Below are 20,070 nucleotides of genomic sequence, written 5' to 3'. Positions count from 1 at the left end.
TAATGTATTTACAAAACTATATGTCGTATCTCTATGTTTAAAAATAAAATTTACTGATATCATTTTCCTGTGTTATCCTTCCTACTTCTTAACAGTAGTTGATGGGGCAGAGAAAAATTGAAAAAAAGGGGTGAGCGTATGACTTGAACTCTCAGATATGAAGTCTGAGATACACGCGCACATTCCTAATTTTGGGGAATCTGACGGTGGAAGGGTTTTATGGTAAGGTTTATGAGAAGCCACGTGTTTGGTTTTATTCCACCATGGGTTTTGTTCACGTAGTGCTTAAATTAAATTAAATGGCGGTGCTCCTAACATTTTCAAAAGACGGCGTCGTTTTACCTTTTTCATTTTCTCTCTCTTTAGTTTTGATGGACTACTTTTGAAGTTAGTGGGAAAAACAGTTAAAAATAAACTAAACTAGTTTCAACTTGCAAGGCTATATATAAATGAGTGTGAGGTCTTGTTGCCATTGCCATTACCATCTCTGCAAATAGATCTTGTCCACACTACATCGGTATCAGATCCAAAAGCATTCAATTCATCTGAGGGAAACTCCAAAAGCCTCTTTCTTATAGGTAAGTATGTCTTTTTGTGACTTATTATGGTTTCTGTTGTTATTGCGATGCTTCTTCAGTTTGCCATTTCTTTTCCATAAACAAGTTTAGATCTCTGTGAATGTCTTAAACTTTGAGCATGCCTTCCTTTAGCATTTCATTATGTGAGTCTCTCGCTCAATTCAATGTTCATATATACTGCTGTATTATGATTTCTCGAACTGAGTTGGCTCCTCAATACGCATATGCTGCTCTTTCCATTGTTCTCTGCTACTGATTTCAGATTTGAACTTTAAATCATGAATTGATATATCCCATTCTTACACTGGTAAATGTTCTAACCTCGCGTATGTGATCTTGATTTTGGTAATAAAATATCTTTTTTACTGGTAAGCTTAAGCTATTTGTAGTTGTAGATCGGCCTGCATACTATATTCTAAATGTGAATCTTTTAATTTGTTGTTACTCTTGGTTCGTTCTAATCAGTTATTTATCTTCACCTCTGATCAGGCTTCCGAGAAAATATTAAAGAAGGTGAAATTTGGAGGCTCGTCATTCAGGACTATTCGGCATGTTCAGGTCATCTCAGAGGAGCCCGAGATCCAAGGGCTTCAAGGTGAAGCATGCTGTACAAATATGTGTTGTGCTAGCCCTTTGCATCTGGCTGGTTTATCAATTCGGACCCAGCCGCCACAAGGAAGCATCTATTAGCACTGAGGTTGTCAAGTTAGGGAGGAAGGACCTCACCCCTAATGTGGAGCAACCTTCTGTTGTAGATGCAAGGCACAGAGAGGAAGAGGATGAAGAAATCAAGCATGAAGAGCAAAAAAAACCAGATGATGTTAATGGTGTGGAAGATGAAAGCATGAAGCAGAATAACAATGAAGACAATTTTGAGCACGCACAGGATTCAGCAGATCAAGGGACTGAAGAGAGATCCGAAAATGCTATGATGGAAAAGGAAAATGAGGATCATGACGATAAGGTAAACAAGGAGAGTGATACTGAAACGAAGGAGAGTGAGGGTAACAAAACTGAGGGGGAGGACAAAGAAAATAAAGAGAACAATGAGCAAGAGAAAGAAGAGAACAAAACTGAAGGGGAGGACAAAGAAAATGGAGAGAAGAGTGAGGAAAAGAATCAACAAGAGAATGAAGATAATAAAACTGAGGCGGAGGACAAAGAAAATGGAGGGAAAAGTGAGGAAAAGAATCAGCAAGGGAATGAAGATAGCAAAACTGAGGCGGAGGACAAAGTAAATGCAGAGAAAAGTGAGGAAAAGAATCAGCAAGAGAGCAACGATAACAAAACTGAGGGAGAGGGCAAAGAAAGTGGAGAGAAAAATGAAGAACAGAATCAACAAGGAAATGAAGAGACAAAGACAGACAATAAGGAGAATGAAGATACCAACCAAGACAGAAGTGAAGCTAAAGATGGAGAGAAAGATAGCAAAGAAGAAGACAAGGAGGAAAGCAAAGCAACAGAAAATGAAAAAGACAATGAAAAGATTGAGGAGGTGGCTTCATCTGAGGAAAGTGAGGAAAAGAATCAGCAAGAGAGCAACGATAACAAAACTGAGGGAGAGGGCAAAGAAAGTGGAGAGAAAAATGAGGAACAGAATCAACAAGGAAATGAAGAGACAAAGACAGACAATAAGGAGAATGAAGATACCAACCAAGACAGAAGTGAAGCTAAAGATGGAGAGAAAGATAGCAAAGAAGAAGACAAGGAGGAAAGCAAAGCAACAGAAAATGAAAAAGACAATGAAAAGATTGAGGAGGTGGCTTCATCTGAAGGTAGGCTGCAAGATGGGGATAATGCCTCCACTGCTGAAAACAAAGAAAACAATGAGTCAATCCCAAATGTAACAGAATCAGTGAATGACTCTACTGTCAAAACAACCAACCAAGAAAACAGTAGCGAGAATCAGGCTGAGACAGAAAATGATTCACAGAAGAGTTCCAATACTGCTGGGTCAGATGAGCAGCAGCAGAATAATCCCTCAGGAGACAATGCAAACACCGACGTGGAGGAAACCAGCCAGACAAATTCCGAAGATTCTAAGTCAGATGCGTCGAGGCAACAAGCTGATTCCGCTTCAACAGATTCATCAGGAACTCATGAGACCAATGCGGCCAACGGCGAATACAAGGACACATCCGGAAGTTCTGCTGAGGGTGAAAACCACGGCAACAATTCCAGCCAAGAAGGGGTAACTGTGAACAAAGATGCTGGCCAAGACCAAGAGGTTCAGCTTACTTCCACTGATGCTTCATCCGAAGAGAAGAAGGATGAATCCTCCAGGTCAGAGAATAGCGCAGAATCCGGGGAGAATGACAACATCAGTTCTGCTCAGACCAACACAAACGGTGACAACAGAAGTGCTAATGATGACACAAATGCTAACCAAACCAACTCCTCCGAACAAAACACAGAGGGATCAACAAATTCCGAAAGTAGTAACAATGCTGGGCAGAATAACTCAGATGGCAATGAAAACGGAGGTGATAGTCATGATGTGCCAGTAAATACTTCTGATTCTTCCAGTTCTGAGAAGAAAGACGCATCCTCTGAGAATAATAGTGCTGACAGAATCAAGGTTGAGAATGAGAACAATGTTGAGGAGAAGAAGAGTGAAAATGAAGAAGGAACTCAACAGGAATCAGGGGAATCACAAAAAGAGAAAGATGAGTCAGCAAACACAGATGATCATGGCAACTCTCAGCAGAATGATCAAGGCAACTCTGATTCTTCAAACTCTCAGAGCGCGGCATAGATATGGGAACCATTCCAGGAACAAATACAGAAATAAGGGAGGTATGATGTCACTGCTGCAAAATGGTAATTTAAATAAATGAATTGTATCCTCTGCTTTCTTCTTGTAATCCTAGTAATTCTTTTGATTTCCTTACGTGACCAATATGTATCAAATTTTTGTTTTCTATATTTGATCATTGCTAATTGCAATTTGCATTGGCAAGATTGTCCACAGAAGATATCAATTTGCTTTATTTCTGCTGCTTCAAAATATGTAGTCTATGAGTATGAACTCTTTCAGCTTTTTTCACCTTACAAAAAGGAAACACTAAACAACATTCTTATCTCACGAGGCATTGGTATTACTATTACTAGACAGCGATCTTAAACCCGAAGTAACAACAACCAGTGACTTTATGAATGGGTCCGAGCATAATTGGTATTGAAGACTAGCACATAGCAACTAGCAAGATATTATCTCTAAGTAGAACAAAAAAGATGTGACAGGATTTTTCTTTCAACTTAATCTTTTTCACTTGAAAATTAAACCAAACATACCCGAATTTGATTGTAAAGACCACTTAATAGCTTAGACAGTTGGCCTTTCACTACCTTGATGGCTACTCGGCAGCTAACATAACATAAAACGACAATTTAGCTATAATAGCTAATGCAGGCTAAAACGGCAAGTCGCTTTCTCAACATCTTATACTTTCACGAAGAAAATTCATTTGTGCAATGTTCCGGTCAGATTTTTTTATAAGCTTTTTTTGTTATATCATTTACATTATATTTTAAGTACTTCCAAAATATTAGCAGATTCATTGAAGAAGCTAAAATTGAGGCAGAATGAATTGACCAAGTAGTGAGAGAAAAAGTACAAAGTATGGTACCCGTTTTATTATGTTTCAATTTCAACAAATTAAACCAAACAAATTGAATTAAATAAGAAAGACCATATAGTCAAGTGCTAGTTGTAGATAACAGTTCCATAAAATAATACGAAACTACCATCAGTGTTTTCCTTGAAACGTTGACAAGAAATAGGCTATTGCCTGCTGCCTTCAAATACCTCACTCGGTTGTCGAAATCCAATAATCGAATGCTCCTCCTAGTGGTGGTCCTTAACCTCGAAAAGCCCATTTGGACCTGTTTATCACAGAAGAATCACTTCTACAATAAGAAACTATAGATAATTGAATGGTCCTATTCTATTGTTCAAAACACCACATGCACACAACTGGCTAAACTTCAATCAATGGTAACAAAAGCATAAAAGTGTACTTTAAGGCATTGAAACATGATGATCTCTCAAAGTTCCATATGTAAATCACATCTAAATCTAAGTGAATAATATGATAACTTCGAGTTATATTCAATTTGAAGACTCAAATTGACCCCTAAAATTACAATTGACTCAATTTAGTCTCCAAAATTTACAATAGTAACTCACGTTAGTCCCTAAGTTGATTTCTGTAAATGGCGTGTTGATTTTGCATGTTAACTTGTTAAGATTTGGACTCCTCACTTAGATTCTATGTGACTAAGACATACTAGACCTCCTAGAAGTTTAATTGGCTCCACAACATCCTCGTGAAGACGAAAATAACAAGTTCAATTTAAAAATTTTACGGCTTTGGATGCAACAATCAAGGTTTTGAAACTCTGATAAATCTTGATCACATAGAACCTGGGTGAGAAATCCAAATTACAAGAAGTTAATGTACCAAATCAACACCATTAACCAAATCAACACCATTAACGGAGATTAGCTCAAGGCTTAATGTGAGTTACGATTATAACTTTCGGGGTCCAATTTGAGTCCATTGAAATTTTAAAAGTCAAATTGAATCCGATTTCAAATTTCATGGGTCAAATTGAGTATTAACTCGATAACTTCACATTATTATATGCAGCTTTCTTCTTTGTTCTACATCTGATTGAGAAGGCTGCTTTTACGTTTCATGAATATTAAATTTCTTAAAAGAAGAGCTACAATTTTATGATAAAAAGGAAAGACTTTTTGCAGAAGTTGCTGAACAAAGTCCAATTGCCAAAACTAAACAATTCCAAATTCCAATAAATGATTTTTGCGGAAGTTGCTTAGAGAACATATATACATAGACACACGGATTAAAGCATTCTATGAGAGAGATATACCCCATGGAAATTCCTTGTTGCGGATATGCAAATATGGGTATGGCTGCATAAGAAAAGAGAATAAAGAAATTAGAGATAGAAAGAAATGGATATTCTTATGAATTATGATGAATGTGTTAAAACAAATTTGAGATGTAACTAACAAGCTAATAAAAACAAATAATAGAATGCAGTAAACGTAAATTTTCAGACAAACCATACACAGACTTTGACCTAAAATTGAGATTTATTATAATCATCATAGATAAAAAAACGTCTTTATCCTTCAAAACTTAAACTCCTAGACCATAAGCCGTCTTGATTTTCAATCTTATGGTCAATTTCTTAATAGAAAGTAGAACTCAATAAGAAACACAAATATCCCCCTTTTGGATTTTAGTACAATGAAACAATATGATCATGGTATGTCGTATAATTTCAGAGGGTGACTGAACTCATGCCAAATTGAACTTAACACTCATAAAAAAACAGGTAATAACATGTGATGAGTGGAAAGCAAAAACTTACAGGAGGTTCTTCATGGTGCGGGTGGCCTTTTGAAAGAATATAAAAAGCTAAACCTGAGCATGTAGCCATGCCTAGATACGTAATCTTCTCCCACTTGGCCGTCTCATCTGAAACAAATCACAGCAGAAAAACAATAACCAAAGCAAATCATTTTAACGAAAAAAGAAAATATAATTCATAGAAATTATTCATGAGAGCTAAATTGGATTTGGACTGAAAACTATATAATATTGTGCCTATTTTGTAAGGTGAATGTTACATTGATTCTGCAGTCTAAAATGTTATTATATAAAAGCACGTTGAGGTTAGGTTAGCTTCAGTATCGAATTCAGCAACAGAATAAATACAATGTAATTTCCACAAGGAGAGTACATAAAATGTTCTGGCGATCCAGATTTGAGAGAAAAACGAGATGCATGCAGAAACTAAAACCGGACGCACGAGAAGATTACAGGAACGTATAAACAATCCAATCTTATTGTTGAGAGAAAGAGAGAGAGAGAACAAACATGCATCATCGTGATGAGGAGAAGAAGAGAAATTTCGCTTGGGAGGGGGTGTGGCACGAGGGCTTCCTCGTAAGGCAGTTCTAAGAGTGGACCGCGCGAGGGTGCTTGCCATTGCTCAATCAATGCCAATGTTACCGAAACAGAAATCTTGTTATGCGTTTTAAACTTGTCAGTAATGGAGGCCGTAGGAACAGGGAAAGCCCTGTAAATATGGACAAAGTTTCAGAGCAGAATACGTCAAATAAGGATTGCATTTTTATGTTATCGTTATAAACATTTTCGAATTTTTTTTTTAAAATTTTAAGTTAAATTTTAGTTTATTACTTTGTATTTTTAATATGGAAGGTAGAAGACTAGAAGGTGATGTTTTTAAATAAGGTGGAAAGTTTATGTGTTTTTTATTTATATGGATATCATAAATCTGACTCTCAGATTTGTGGTATTTTAATTTTATTTTTTTTTTGATAACCACAAATTTAAAAGTTAGATTTGTGATTTTAAAATTTTTTTTTTTAAATGCAAATATGAGGGTCAGATTTAATTTTTTTTATTTTAAATTTTTTTGAATATACAAATCTGACCCTTAGATTTCTCTACTTTCCCAAATTTAAGGGTTCTATTTATTACTTAAAATTTTAAAAAAATTTAATCCATATAAAAAACACACTAATTATCCGTAACGATGAATTATACACAATTTTTTTCCATATGAAAAAAAAAATAGCCCTAAAAATTTTGTTAGAAATTAGAGAGTAAGAGATGCATCTTGATTCTTGGGAAGGTAGGTGAAACACTTAAACTTCTAACACATAATCGAAGCTGCTTCATCGCAGGAGCAACACACTGTGCAACGCATGATTTAGCAATCACAAAATAGACAACAATTTTAGCTAAGAGCCACATTCAAATCATTGAAGTTTAGTACTGGAACAGACCAAGCCCAATAGATTGGACAACTAAGTAAACAAGAGCATACAAAAATTAAAAGACAAGGTAACAAAACAAGACTCTATTGAGAAAAGAAATACATTGAACTTCAAATTCCAAATCAATAGTCCTCTCCATCTTCTCCTTCATCGTCTTCTGCAGCCTCTGCACCAACCTCCTCATAGTCCTTCTCAAGAGCAGCAAGATCTTCACGAGCCTCAGAGAACTCACCCTCCTCCATCCCCTCACCAACGTACCAGTGAACAAAGGCCCTCTTCGCATACATAAGATCAAATTTGTGGTCAATGCGGGAGAAAACCTCAGCAACACTGGTGGAGTTTGAGATCATGCAAACAGCCCTCTGCACCTTGGCAAGATCACCTCCTGGAACAACAGTTGGAGGTTGATAGTTGATTCCGCACTTGAATCCAGTGGGACACCAGTCAACAAATTGAATAGTGCGCTTGGTCTTAATAGTTGCCACAGCTGCATTGACATCTTTAGGCACCACATCACCTCTGTACATGAGACAGCAAGCCATATATTTTCCATGGCGTGGATCACACTTTGCCATCATAGAAGATGGCTCGAATGCACTATTGGTGATTTCTGCAACTGATAGCTGCTCATGGTATGCCTTCTCGGCTGAAATCACAGGTGCATATGATGAAAGCATAAAATGGATCCTGGGGTATGGAACCAAATTAGTCTGGAATTCAGTAACATCAACATTCAAGGCACCATCAAACCTCAAAGAAGCAGTCAGTGATGATATCACCTGAAAATATTATTAATGTAAAGAGAAAGTCAGAGTATGATCTCATTTAAATAACCAATTAAGCGGAATTTCTTCAAATGTGTTAACAACATCATACTTGAGAAACTAGGCGATTAAGGTTTGTGTAGGTTGGTCGTTCAATGTCAAGAGAACGCCTGCAAATATCATAGATTGCTTCGTTGTCAAGCAGCACAGCAACATCAGTATGCTCCAAAAGGGAATGGGTTGAAAGGACACTGTTGTAGGGCTCAACAACAGATGTCGAAACCTGTGGGGAGGGATACACAGTGAAACCAAGCTTGGACTTCTTGCCATAGTCCACTGAAAGCCTCTCTAGAAGAAGGGATCCAAGACCTGAACCTGTACCCCCACCCACAGCATTCATCACAAGGAAACCTTGGAGACCAGTGCAGTTGTCTGCAAGCTTTCTGATACGGTCCAAGCACAGATCAACAATCTCTTTCCCAACTGAATTTAAAAAGACAGTGGTATTAGCATGAAACTAGATTTAAATACAGAAAATGCACAGGTTGTTGAGGCATTACTGGTATAGTGGCCACGAGCAAAGTTGTTTGCTGCATCCTCCTTTCCGCTAATGAGCTGCTCAGGATGGAACAGTTGGCGGTATGTGCCAGTCCTCACTTCATCAATGACAGTGGGCTCAAGATCTACAAAAACTGCACGAGGTACATGCTTTCCAGCTCCAGTTTCGCTGAAGAAGGTGTTGAAAGCATCATCACCTCCCCCAACGGTCTTGTCACTCGGCATCTGGCCATCAGGCTAAAAGACCACACAAGAAAAATGATCAAGATCCAATTAATTTAAAAGAAAACGTGAGGATAGAAATTAATTGTTCCCGGTATTCAAAGAAAAACAATGCTGATAGAATCTTCGTGTTAGCACGGCACGTCGAGACCAAGTGACTAACTATACAACCACTCATTCTAATTGAAGAATGTTAAAAGTTATGGATGTTTTATTTATTTAGATCAAAGTGGATCCAGATCCACTACATTTTTGTCAATAACCAATACATAATTCATTGATATAGTAAAGGCAATACTCTTGTACTCCTAAGTAAAGCAATATTTCAAAAAATTGTGGCAAACGTAGCAGAAATCCAGGCCTTGTTAAATTTACATTCCAGATCTATCTACTAAAAACAGCACTACTAAACGCATTATGTGAGAAACAAAATTATATACTCTAGATCTACACTGTAAAATTAGTTATACTCGGCAAGATTAAAGAAGATTCAAATGTCTTAAATCTTGACTTGAAGTTTGAAAGATCTAGATGGAAGAAAGAAACAAATGACAGCAAATGTTGAAGATCCAGCAATCCACGCAAAATACAGTGAAAGTAAACCCACAGCGATCTATGAACTATGAAGTAAGGAAGCAAAAGACAAAAACAGTGAAGGAAAATGGTGGTATGGTTATGGAGGAAAATACCTGAATGCCGTGTTCGAGGCAGTAGAGCTCCCAGCAAGCATTTCCGACCTGGATACCGGCCTGACCAATGTGGATCGAAATGCACTCTCTCATTTTCGCAGTTGAATCACACAACGAATAAGGAGATCTAAATCTAAATCTAAGTCGAAGGGAGAAGAAGAAGAGCGGCGTGTATTAAGACGCCTCTCTGTTGCTGAAAGTGTGCTTGAGGCTCTTGGGGTTCTCTCTTTTTATATAGCGGTTGGGGAAGAGTGCCGTCCCTGTGACTGTGAGGCATATTTTCATTTTAAAATAATTTAACCGCGGTTAACGTTTTTTGAATTTCTTCTCATTACACCGGGGTTACCTTTGTGCCGCTAGCACTGACCCAAGTTTATATTGGGCTGCTTTTGCTGCTTTGCCATCTGACCATTACATTACACTTTACAGGTTGTTCTATTCTACACACTGAATATTTTCTTTTCTTTTTTTTCTTTTGTTGTTTTTTTTTTAACTTCATTAATTAAAAACAAAAATTCAAGACACAATCAGTTTAGTAATAGTGTAATACAATGCAATATAAAGTATAGGAAAATTTTCAAATGATCCAGTCGCCTTTACTGGCACTTTGTTATACCATGTTGCAGTACCATTGAGATATATAGTTAAAAATGTTGACGGTGTAGATTTATTGTGGGCTAGAATCATAGAAGAACGGTGTAGGCTCTTCCCTAGACCTGTTCAAAGCTTGACCTGAAAAGCAACAGGGGTATTGACATTGAGGGCAGATGGCGTGTGTTGTCAATTTATAGAACCGCAGCTGTTAACTCAGCTCACAAGTGGAGCCGTTGGAGTGAGTTGGGTTTTTCTGGACTAAAAGGCATGGGCCTTTGATTTTTTTTTTTTTTTTTACAAGTATCGAGATTGATTGGGCTATGTGAAATTTAAGTATAGATGGTTCTTTCATTAGTAATGTTGTAGAGCAAACAAACCCTAACCAGAGCCAAGCACCGTCACTGCCTTATTCACTCACTTGTTCTTCAAACCCCATTCTTGAATCAAAAAGCAACCCTGCAAAGCCTACCCTCTAGACTCCAAAGGCGGAAACAGCAACTTGTTCTTCCAGGACCCTACTGACGGTGAAAGTTGATGACCTACTCAACTGACGGTAGAGGCAATAACATATCAACGCCCACCACCCCAAGGACCGGGGGTTGTTTCGTCTTCAGCTGCTGCCAGGAAAAATACCGCAGGAAGACAGCGACTGACCTTTGAACAGGGACGACGTAGCGCGACGACGTTCACGCGGCACTGGTGAGTGTCTACCTTTAGAGACAAACGGCTCGTCCCGGCATGAGTAGTCAGCTATCAGGACAACACAACTAGGAAACCAACTGTGACTGGGCCGGCGGCAACTTACCCAGAGAGGATGACAACTGACAAAGTCCAAGTGAAGGCGCGCTTCCCGTCTTCGGCTTGGCATTTCAAGCAAGGTGAGATCGAGGGGGAGCGTTGGACAGAGTAGCAGTGACGCTGGTGAAGACCCAGGCGAAAGGTTCGATACAGGGGACGAAAGGCGAGAAGATAGGCTTCAAAACGGGACAAGGCACCGGTATAGGAGCAGCGGCTGCAGTTTGGGGAAGGAGGATGCATCCAGTGCCGGGTCCAGTACCGGGTCGTGTATAGGGTTGAGGGTTCCGGTTTTCTGTGGTCTGGGCTTTCTTTTAGCCTGTACCCTGACCTAAAACAAAAAGTGTAATCTGGTGCGAGGTTTGTGGGTCACTTTAATTGTGGCATGATGGGTGGGCTTGGGTTTTGGTTCGGGTCGGCTGGAGTTTTGGTTCGGGTAGGATTCCTTTGTCTTATCCGAAGACGAAAAGAACAAAATAGGTGAGTCTAGAAGTTTTCAAGTAACGATAAAAGATAATAAAAACTCTATCCCCGCTTCAACACAATCAGAATCAGAGACGTGGACTCCATCGTTTCTATAATGCGTTCTGGTTTTCCTCGTAAGTCGTCGGGTTTATGTTCTCCCATTCAGGTGTGTGAATTTGTGCGTTAGTGATTTGAAACTCCGTGTAGATTTTGTTGTGATTTATTGTTTGATTGACTCTGAAACATGTTTGACAGAGGCTGAGAGATATGCATTCGGATGGACCTGAAACACCCTCGGATTAGTTGGATGAAATCCTGGATGTTGATGTTAGCGATTACCGTTCAAGTGTACATCGAGGCGGGACAACTGTAGGTGGCATAGACCGACATTGAAAAAAGGTTAAGTTTAACCACCATTATTTGGAGATCGTGATATTTTAATTTTGGTTATGAAAGAGGTTATTGATTTGTTAAATTTAAATTGTTTAATTTATTTTATATAAATGTTTTGTTATAGAGTGCTGTTGGACTGTATGGGATGACTGATGCAGATGCAAAACCAATATTGTTCTGCCAATGCAAAAGCAATTCAGTTAGTGTGTGTCAATTGGCGATGTGAGTGACCATGAATTTTGTCCTTCTCTCATATTTATTTTTTTTAATCAGTTGATGATTGCCTTACAATTAGTTGATAATTACTAAAGAAATGGATTGGTACTGGTAAATAATCTCATACGTATTTTATTGGTGGTCTAAACTACTGAATAAGTTGATAATTACCTTTGTTTCATGTCGCATGAAAAGTTGCTGGTTTTTCAGTTATCTTTTATTGTCCCACTTGGAGATCAATTTTGTTGCTTGAATGCTCATATTGAGTAGTATATGAAATGGTGGTAGTGAATTGTGAATTTTGATTGGTTAAAATCTTGAAAGTACACAAAGTATGTGTAGAAAAGCTTCTAAAATTTTTTGTGAAACTTTTTGAATTAAATATATGTGTTCCCGTCCTGGAATGACGATAAATGTAAATGCTTCTAAATGCCTTCATGAAACGTAGTAAAAGAATTTGTGTACCTGAAGAGAACTAGATGATACTTCACATTATAAATTTATGTCAATTGAAACTTTGAAAGCATATTTAATTTATGAGCATTTCATGTGGTCCATGCAAACTTTCTGAGTTCTTCTCTGGTTGTGGTGGTTTACTCCAGAGAACACAACAACGGGTAGGTTATACCTGTTACGGCCGTACGTAGCATCGAATGCTAGGACATCGCTGAACAACGAATAATCTTTTCGAAAACGACCGTCGCTCCAAAACAAGTTGCACAAGTGTTGCCCTTCCCCCACCTTATACCTCCAAAATATTTTTCCATCCATGCGTCTAAGACCTTCGAGGTACCTTATAGCTGCATTTACATCTCCCCCTGCTTGTGCTGCAAATGACTCATAGATCTTCGGAATGCTAATCCCAATGTCCCTCATGCTTGTTAGCTGAGCAACTTCGACCTCAGATATCTTCCTGTGTGACCGTAGATAATCTACAAGCTTCCCAAATGCCAGTTCGTGATTATGTTCCTCGACAAAACGTGACACATACTACTTCCCGCTACCGTCTTTTCTCTTGATCCTCATCTCGGCAAGACATCTGCATCGGGTTACTACCTTATGCTCCCTTATGCGATCAACATTTTCCAACCATTTTTTCTCTCGAAATCCTTGCCGGTTACAAACAAAAGTAAACCTCACAATATCCCCGGCAGTGTTTCTAACCGTCTTACCTCGCCATGATGCAAAGCCATTTAGTCAGGTGTAGTTGTTATAGAAGTCACTGGCCTCCTCAGGTGTAGAAAACTCTATTTGAAGGACATCTTCGGCTCGCAACCCATCCAAACCCAAAAAAGCGGGCAACATAGAATCCCCCGCACTTCCTAATCGGATACCTCGGCATCTACCTCGACAACCGTATCAAACAGTGTCTCCTAAAAGAATTTAAAAAGAAAAATTCTTTCATTATCAGCTGGCCTTATTTAAAATGCATTATTATCATGCAACGGCAACTAATTCATTCCCCAACAGTTACTCTAATTAACACCAACGGAATGAATAACATATTAATACACATTAAAAGTAAATAACATGAAAATCTGAAAGTTTAAATTAATTTTTAAATTATGTTATCGAAATTCATATATTAATAGTTAATAATATGGTGATTAATTCAACAGTATCAACTTGAACTATATACATCCACCGAATGAATATTTATTCGTTATTAATTTAACTAAATTTACATTTTTATGTTACAAGTTAACATAAAGGATTAGAGGTTATTCCTTTAATTTTATTGTATGGCCACTGAATATTTATTTGTCCAACTGCCTATTCACGTCTAATATTTTCGATGCTCATTATCACAAATGCAACTAATATGTGACAAATTTTTTTTAAGTTTGAAAGTTAAAATATATATGAACTATATTTTTACACAAAAATGATTCAGTATACCCATCTACTTCAAATCAACTCGCACCCTACACATACTAAATGCAACGAATACGCATCGTACCTGTTGAATCGAAACACAAACATTGTCATCCATCCACTGATCCCCCGACCGGCTCATTCCACATGCACGGCTCCTCGCCAAACTTGCTGTTTGATGCCATCATTTACTGTAAGACTAATTTTTTTTGAAAATGATACAAGTACATTGATTTTTCAGTTTAACATTACTGAACTCGTGACCTCTTAAGCCATTATGGAAAGACTATGTCATTTGAACTATAACTCCTTGGCAACACAATTAATCATACAAATACAATAACACGACTATGTTTACTGATATCAAATTTAATTAAAATGTTAATTTAAATTACATCTAGTTAAATTTTAACTTAAAATTTTAAAATACATATTTCTATTTTAATTTGTTGATTTCATTAGGAAGACTAAATTAAAAAAAAAAAGGTTAAGACAAATTATATCTTTTGAATTATTCAACAATAAAAAATTTAAATTTATGTACTCAACTTTAGTACTATTTTTAGTTAAGTTGTTCTTCGTAATGAAATCAATAATTCAAAATATAGAAAGATATAACTTTCTTTTTTAAGTTAAAATTTAAATTGATATATTTTGAATTAAAATTTTAATTAAATATGATAACAATAAACGTAGTCGTATTATTGTATTGAAATGATTAATTGTCTTTATTCAGTTTCAAGACAATTTACGGTTGAAAATCAGTCATTTTAATTTGAAAAATGAATGTACTCCTACTTTTTTTAAAAAAGGATCAATCAAACCGCTTCTATAATTTTAAAATGTTTAAATTAAAATATGGCCTATCTCACACTTATACATGTATATAATACTACAAATGACATCTCTCTCAAATCCTTTCCAAACTCAATAAATTCTACGTTTGGGCCATGTACACCATCCTCGTGTATTTATAGACTCATACTCTTGATCAATCGTTTTGGATCTTAAGCTTTATTGAGTTCAAAGAAAATCGTGGCTTAGTACTCATGGGGTCTGCCAAATTGAGCATAAATCGTGGCACCGTTTTTGAGGGTTATGAGATAAAAGTAAATCGTGCCAGGCTGTGGTGGTTTAGTCTTGAAATACGTCAAACAAACAACTACGATTTACTAACAAACTACTAAACTTAGCCATCAAACTATTTACGTGTTATTTTTCACAAGCCATTCATTCATAGATCGTCCTATGGTGTAGTTGTTAACATATTATATAAACCACAACACCCTGCTATGATTTATATATTACTACACAATGGGTATTCACATTTTGAACATCACTTTAGGGAAATCACACAAACTTAGAATGGGGTTATTTTATTTAGGTGAAAAAGCCTAAATCAGATTTACAGGATTATCTCAAAGCAGAAGTGTGTGGCATCATACGAAAATGTTCGAGCTTTACCAAATTCTAAGGATATAAAAAACAAAAGGATTTACAGCAATAAAGGATTTGGCTAACGGATTATTTACAGCAACAATCTCAACGTTTAGTGATGACATTAACCAATAAACTCAATGCGGTCAAGTTTTTCAACAACACAACATTTGCTCAGTCATATGTTTAGCTACAAATTGAGCTCAAACCGACAATCACACATCATTCTAATTTTCAACAACAAAATTAAATTATGATAGTTTTCAACCACATCAACATTGTCAAATTCTACTACGAGAAATCATTATTTTAGCAACAAATTAAACTTTCAAACACATAGTCAACATGCAGCAACGAATTGGCAAAAAAAAATCGAATGGAGCTCACCTGCCCAAGGAACTACACACGGCAAGGGTAGATAACCACCATAACGAACGCTTGAAGCAATGACATCACACGACCACCAACGACAGACTGCGATGACCTTCACCTGTTATTAACGTCACTGACGACCTTCGGTGCCAAAAGGTGCGTTCCTACTACAGCGATGAACAAGCTCTCTGATACGTCGTAGGTTGCCCGTGATCCCGATCCCCGCCGTTATACAGGTGACAGATCTTAGAGGTGACAGTCACAAGGAAAACACACACAGAAAAGCGACACGATGAGAGCTGAGGACAGAACCCAAGCCTGGACGGGTGGGTGCTCACCGTCACATTAGGGCACCAGTGGTTTCCAAAACGACGGTGTTTTTAATTCCTAATGAAAAATAATTTCCCTTGCACCACCCTCCCTCCTTGGAACATTTTCGTAACAGGCTTCATTTTCTTTCCCAAACTGCATCACCAACACTATCATTATTCCAACAAAGCCAACAATCACACAAAGGCCCATAAAAAACCCTTCAAAAATTTAATACAAGCCCAAATTCAATTAATTTTGCTCTAATCAGCCCAATGGATGCAACTCTTAATCCAGCTGGCTGAGCTGCAACTTGGCTTCATTTGTGCTTTAAGCTGATATCGGATCACTACCCTTGTGGTCAATTTTCACTTTATTCCAAGGACATTCAGCATATCTCACAACATGCTACACGACAAAAACACAACCGAGAATCTATCCGTACGTGGATCACCAGAGTTCCAGAAAAGTGGTCTGGATCATTGGAAAACTTTCCTAAAGTATATATACAGACTAAGAATGTGTACAGAGATATTACTATCCAGAAAAATATTTAAATATAGATAATATTTTATCTTGGTAAATAGATTTAAAAGTTGTCTAACATATTAAACAACAAATGCACTGTGAAAATAAAAATTATCATATTCTTGTTTGTAAACTTTGGGATTTTTTATTTTATTAAATAAAATAAATGTAATATTTACCAAAATAAATATTTTTACACGTATTTACCAAATTAAATTCCGTTGTCATATCTCGTTTACAGTGTAAACGAGATAATTTTTCACGTATCTCGTTTACAGTGTAAACGAGATATGGTAAGTCAGGCTGAGACGTGTAACCCTTGGTATTCTTCACACACATTTCATATCCTTCCTCTGTCTCTTTTTTCTCTAAAAAACAAAGCTGAATGGCCAGTAACAATCCATTCATAGTTGTGCTTCTTTATCCCAATTGTCGTATGAGAAATGACGACAACGGGGTGACATTTGAGTGTCAGGATCCGATATTGTTTTGCACTTAGCGTGTGGAGACGTTGTCGGATTTGAAGAGTTTGATATTGAGCAAGCTCGGTGGGACACAAGCGAGGGAAATCGGAAGGGTGGCATATAGGTTGCTGGCACCCATGGGAAATGGAGTCTTCCAGTTTCGACTATTTCGACTTTACGGGGACAAGCATGTGCGACTGATGTTCGACATTCACGGGAGAATCATGTGTGAACAGGTAATGGAGCTGTCCACCGAGGTGGGTCACGGTGGTAGTGGGGGTTCCGTACATGAAACCTATGTGCAGGACGACCGACCTCTCGCACCACCGCCCATTCATGTCACGATTCCGGAGCATGAGGCAGAGGAGTGTGAGAAAGAGTCTGGACGACATGCATGAAAAGATCCCGGTTTCTAACATCTGTGGAGTGGATTACAACCTAGACGAAGGTGTAGAGTTTCGGGTCGGACACAGGTTCAGAAGCCGAGCGGCGGTGCTTCAAGGTGTGAAGAACTAAAGTATTCGCAGGAGTGCTGAGTACCGAGTGATCGAGTCCGACCAGTTAAAGTACCATGTGCAGTGTCGTCAAGCTGACAGTGGGTGTCAATGGAGCCTCCGTGTGGCCCTTTGTCAGAATCTCGGATACTAGTAAGTTCAAGTTTAATTGTGAATTTGAGTAGTTTTGTAGTTATGTTATTTTGGTTATAGATGTTGTGTAAGAATAAATTTTTTGTTGTGATTAGGGAGGTTCGGAGGTTTGGTGGCCCACACAGCTGTTTGGAACCCATGCACCATGTCTTAAGACCATCGTCAGTTAGATAGCAGTCTCATCTGCAGAGTCATATTGCCCTTGATTCAGTCCAATCCGTCTGTCAGTATCCCAGTCTTGCAAGGGGCACTCCAGGCAAGCTATCACTTCAAACACTCATACAGAAAGGTATGGATGGCAAAGCAGAAGGCAATTGCACGGATCTACGGTGATTGAGAAGAGTCATACAACAAGGTGCCAAATTTACTTCAGGCACTGCAGAGCTGTTTCCCCAGCACCATATGTGACCTACGCGTCAAACCGTACTACGAAGGACACCTCATGGTGCGCAACTGCTGCATTTTCGACAAAGTATTTTGGGCTTTCCCGTCACGTGTCGAGGCCTTCAAGCATTGCAAGTCATTTTTCTCTGTAGACGACACACATTTGTATGGCAAGTACGGTGGAGTGTTGCTTATAGCGGTGGCACAAGACGGGAACAGCAACATACTGCCAATTGCTTTTGCCATTGTTAAGTCTGAGAGCACCGATGCATGGTCGTTCTTTCTTACTAATTTGAGGTGCCACGTCACCCCACAAGATGGCTTACTGGTTATATCGGACAGATCTCAAGCCATCAAGACCGCCCTAAGCTCCGATAATAGTGGGTGGCATCCCCCCAGGGCGTTCCATGCCTACTATATCAGACACATGGCTGCAATGAGCTGGTTCAAGTCAGCCGAGGACAAGCGATACCTCATAAACGCTGCTTATTACAGTTCAAGTTAGGCCAGGTATGAGTGGTACATGGATGCATTGAGGGGCGTCTCCTCGGCGATGGCAAACTGAGCTGGTCGTTTCAGAAAAGGAGATTTGGCTTCAGCATTGCAACAGTGGTCGGAGGCTTGGACACATGACCACAAAACTGTCCGAGTGCCTCAATGCTGTGTTGAAGGGGACACGCTACTTGCCGATTTTGGCCATTGTACGTATCACGTACGAGAGATTGCAGAAGTTGTTTGTTACAAAGGGAGGGAAGCGCAGAGCCAGTTAGCGGCCGGAAACCGCTTCTCACAGAGACTCTTGGCGGCCATTGAGAAGAATAGAGAAGGCATTCCGAAGATGTGTGTGACCCATTGCGATAGGCGGGCCTCCGTGTTTGTTGTGGAGGAACTAGAGCCGTTCGAGGGATGGAGTCATGGTTCCTTTCGGTTTGGCTTTCGGAGGGCACATGTGATAGCGGTTTATTCCAGTCTCTCCACTATCCGTGTTGGCACGCACTTGCCAGGTGTGTCGCCGCTAGCATTGAGTGGGTCTCGTATGTGCATCCAATCTACAGGCAGGAAGCGGTGTTCAAGGTGTACAAGATGGAGTTGCCACCCATTCCCGACGAGTCGCTGTGGTCGGAGTGGCATGGGACGATGATGCGCCCTAGCCCAGCCATGTGGCGAAAGGCGACTGGAAGGCCAGTGTCCACCAGATTCCAGAACGATATGGATGACGTCGAGCGACAAGAGAAGCGGTGTGCCTTAAGAATACAATATTTCAACTTTCTAGCCTACACATGTCTCTACATTACATATTCGATAATAGCCAAATCCTAACTACAGCGTTATAAATGCTAATAACATAGCACAGGAATAACAGAGTTCCAAACTAATAATAATTATGTCATACCAACCTAGCACAAGCGGATAGAGTTCTAAATTAAGCCTACAGACCTAACTCCTAACTCATATACCAACGTTCCAGATCTTAATGACTACCCTAACAATGACAACATCATTAAATTTAACAACCATAACAAAACTAACCTCGAAGTCAGCCGTCCCGGCGTAATGTGTCGTCTCGTTCAGCCTGTTGATGTCCCCGTCATTCCCGGCTTGGCGCGCCATCACCGCTTCGGTCAAAGGTATAGTAAAAAAGGGTTAAAAGAGGGGAGAAAGATGTTGACAAAGTCAGACTGGGGCCCGGAACTAAGCTATAAACGACTTCTATATATAGGCACGTACATGCCATATCTCGTTTACCGTGTAAACGAGATATATGCATTGTCATCTCGTTTACACTATAAACGAGATATGGCAAGAGAATTTAAATCGATAATTTCTCGTTAAAATATTTATTTTGGTTAATATTATATTTATTTTATTTATTAAAATAAAAAATCCGTAAACTTTGCCAAAATTCGAATAAAACTTTAAAATTAGTCTCAATATTCTGTGT

The 20,070-nt window shown here is 38.6% G+C and overlaps 3 protein-coding genes across 5 annotated transcripts; 1 reads left to right on the top strand and 2 right to left on the bottom strand.

Annotated features, from left to right (window-relative positions):
* LOC107642664 (uncharacterized protein DDB_G0290685) lies at positions 402-3,568 on the top strand. Of its 3 annotated transcripts, none has more exons than XM_016346083.2 (3): positions 402-578; positions 1,068-2,073; positions 2,338-3,568. In XM_016346083.2, exons 2-3 carry the CDS (start codon positions 1,129-1,131, stop codon positions 3,331-3,333), a joined length of 1,941 nt encoding a protein of 646 aa, XP_016201569.1. In that variant the 5' UTR covers positions 402-578; positions 1,068-1,128; the 3' UTR covers positions 3,334-3,568. The 3 variants fall into 3 exon arrangements, with proteins under 3 accessions (XP_016201569.1, XP_016201571.1, XP_020978565.1); XM_016346085.2 differs by having other exon boundaries at positions 404-578; positions 1,068-1,833; positions 2,098-3,568; XM_021122906.1 differs by lacking the exon at positions 402-578 and adding an exon at positions 749-885.
* On the bottom strand, positions 3,276-6,765 carry LOC107642671 (cytochrome c oxidase subunit 6a, mitochondrial-like). Its single transcript, XM_016346093.2, has 4 exons — positions 6,491-6,765; positions 5,982-6,088; positions 5,475-5,517; positions 3,276-4,463 (listed from the first exon to the last, which is right to left on the bottom strand). The coding sequence occupies exons 1-4, from the start codon at positions 6,600-6,602 to the stop codon at positions 4,426-4,428; spliced, it is 300 nt and encodes a 99-aa protein (XP_016201579.1). The 5' UTR covers positions 6,603-6,765; the 3' UTR covers positions 3,276-4,425.
* LOC107642666 (tubulin alpha-2 chain) lies at positions 7,272-9,994 on the bottom strand. Its single transcript, XM_016346088.2, has 4 exons — positions 9,650-9,994; positions 8,741-8,975; positions 8,293-8,663; positions 7,272-8,195 (listed from the first exon to the last, which is right to left on the bottom strand). Exons 1-4 carry the CDS (start codon positions 9,740-9,742, stop codon positions 7,539-7,541), a joined length of 1,356 nt encoding a protein of 451 aa, XP_016201574.1. The 5' UTR covers positions 9,743-9,994; the 3' UTR covers positions 7,272-7,538.

Source organism: Arachis ipaensis, chromosome B05 (assembly GCF_000816755.2).
Source record: "Arachis ipaensis cultivar K30076 chromosome B05, Araip1.1, whole genome shotgun sequence".
Lineage (NCBI taxonomy): Eukaryota > Viridiplantae > Streptophyta > Magnoliopsida > Fabales > Fabaceae > Arachis > Arachis ipaensis.
Note: the sequence above shows the minus strand (reverse complement) of the source record. Positions and strands in the feature narration are given on the sequence as shown.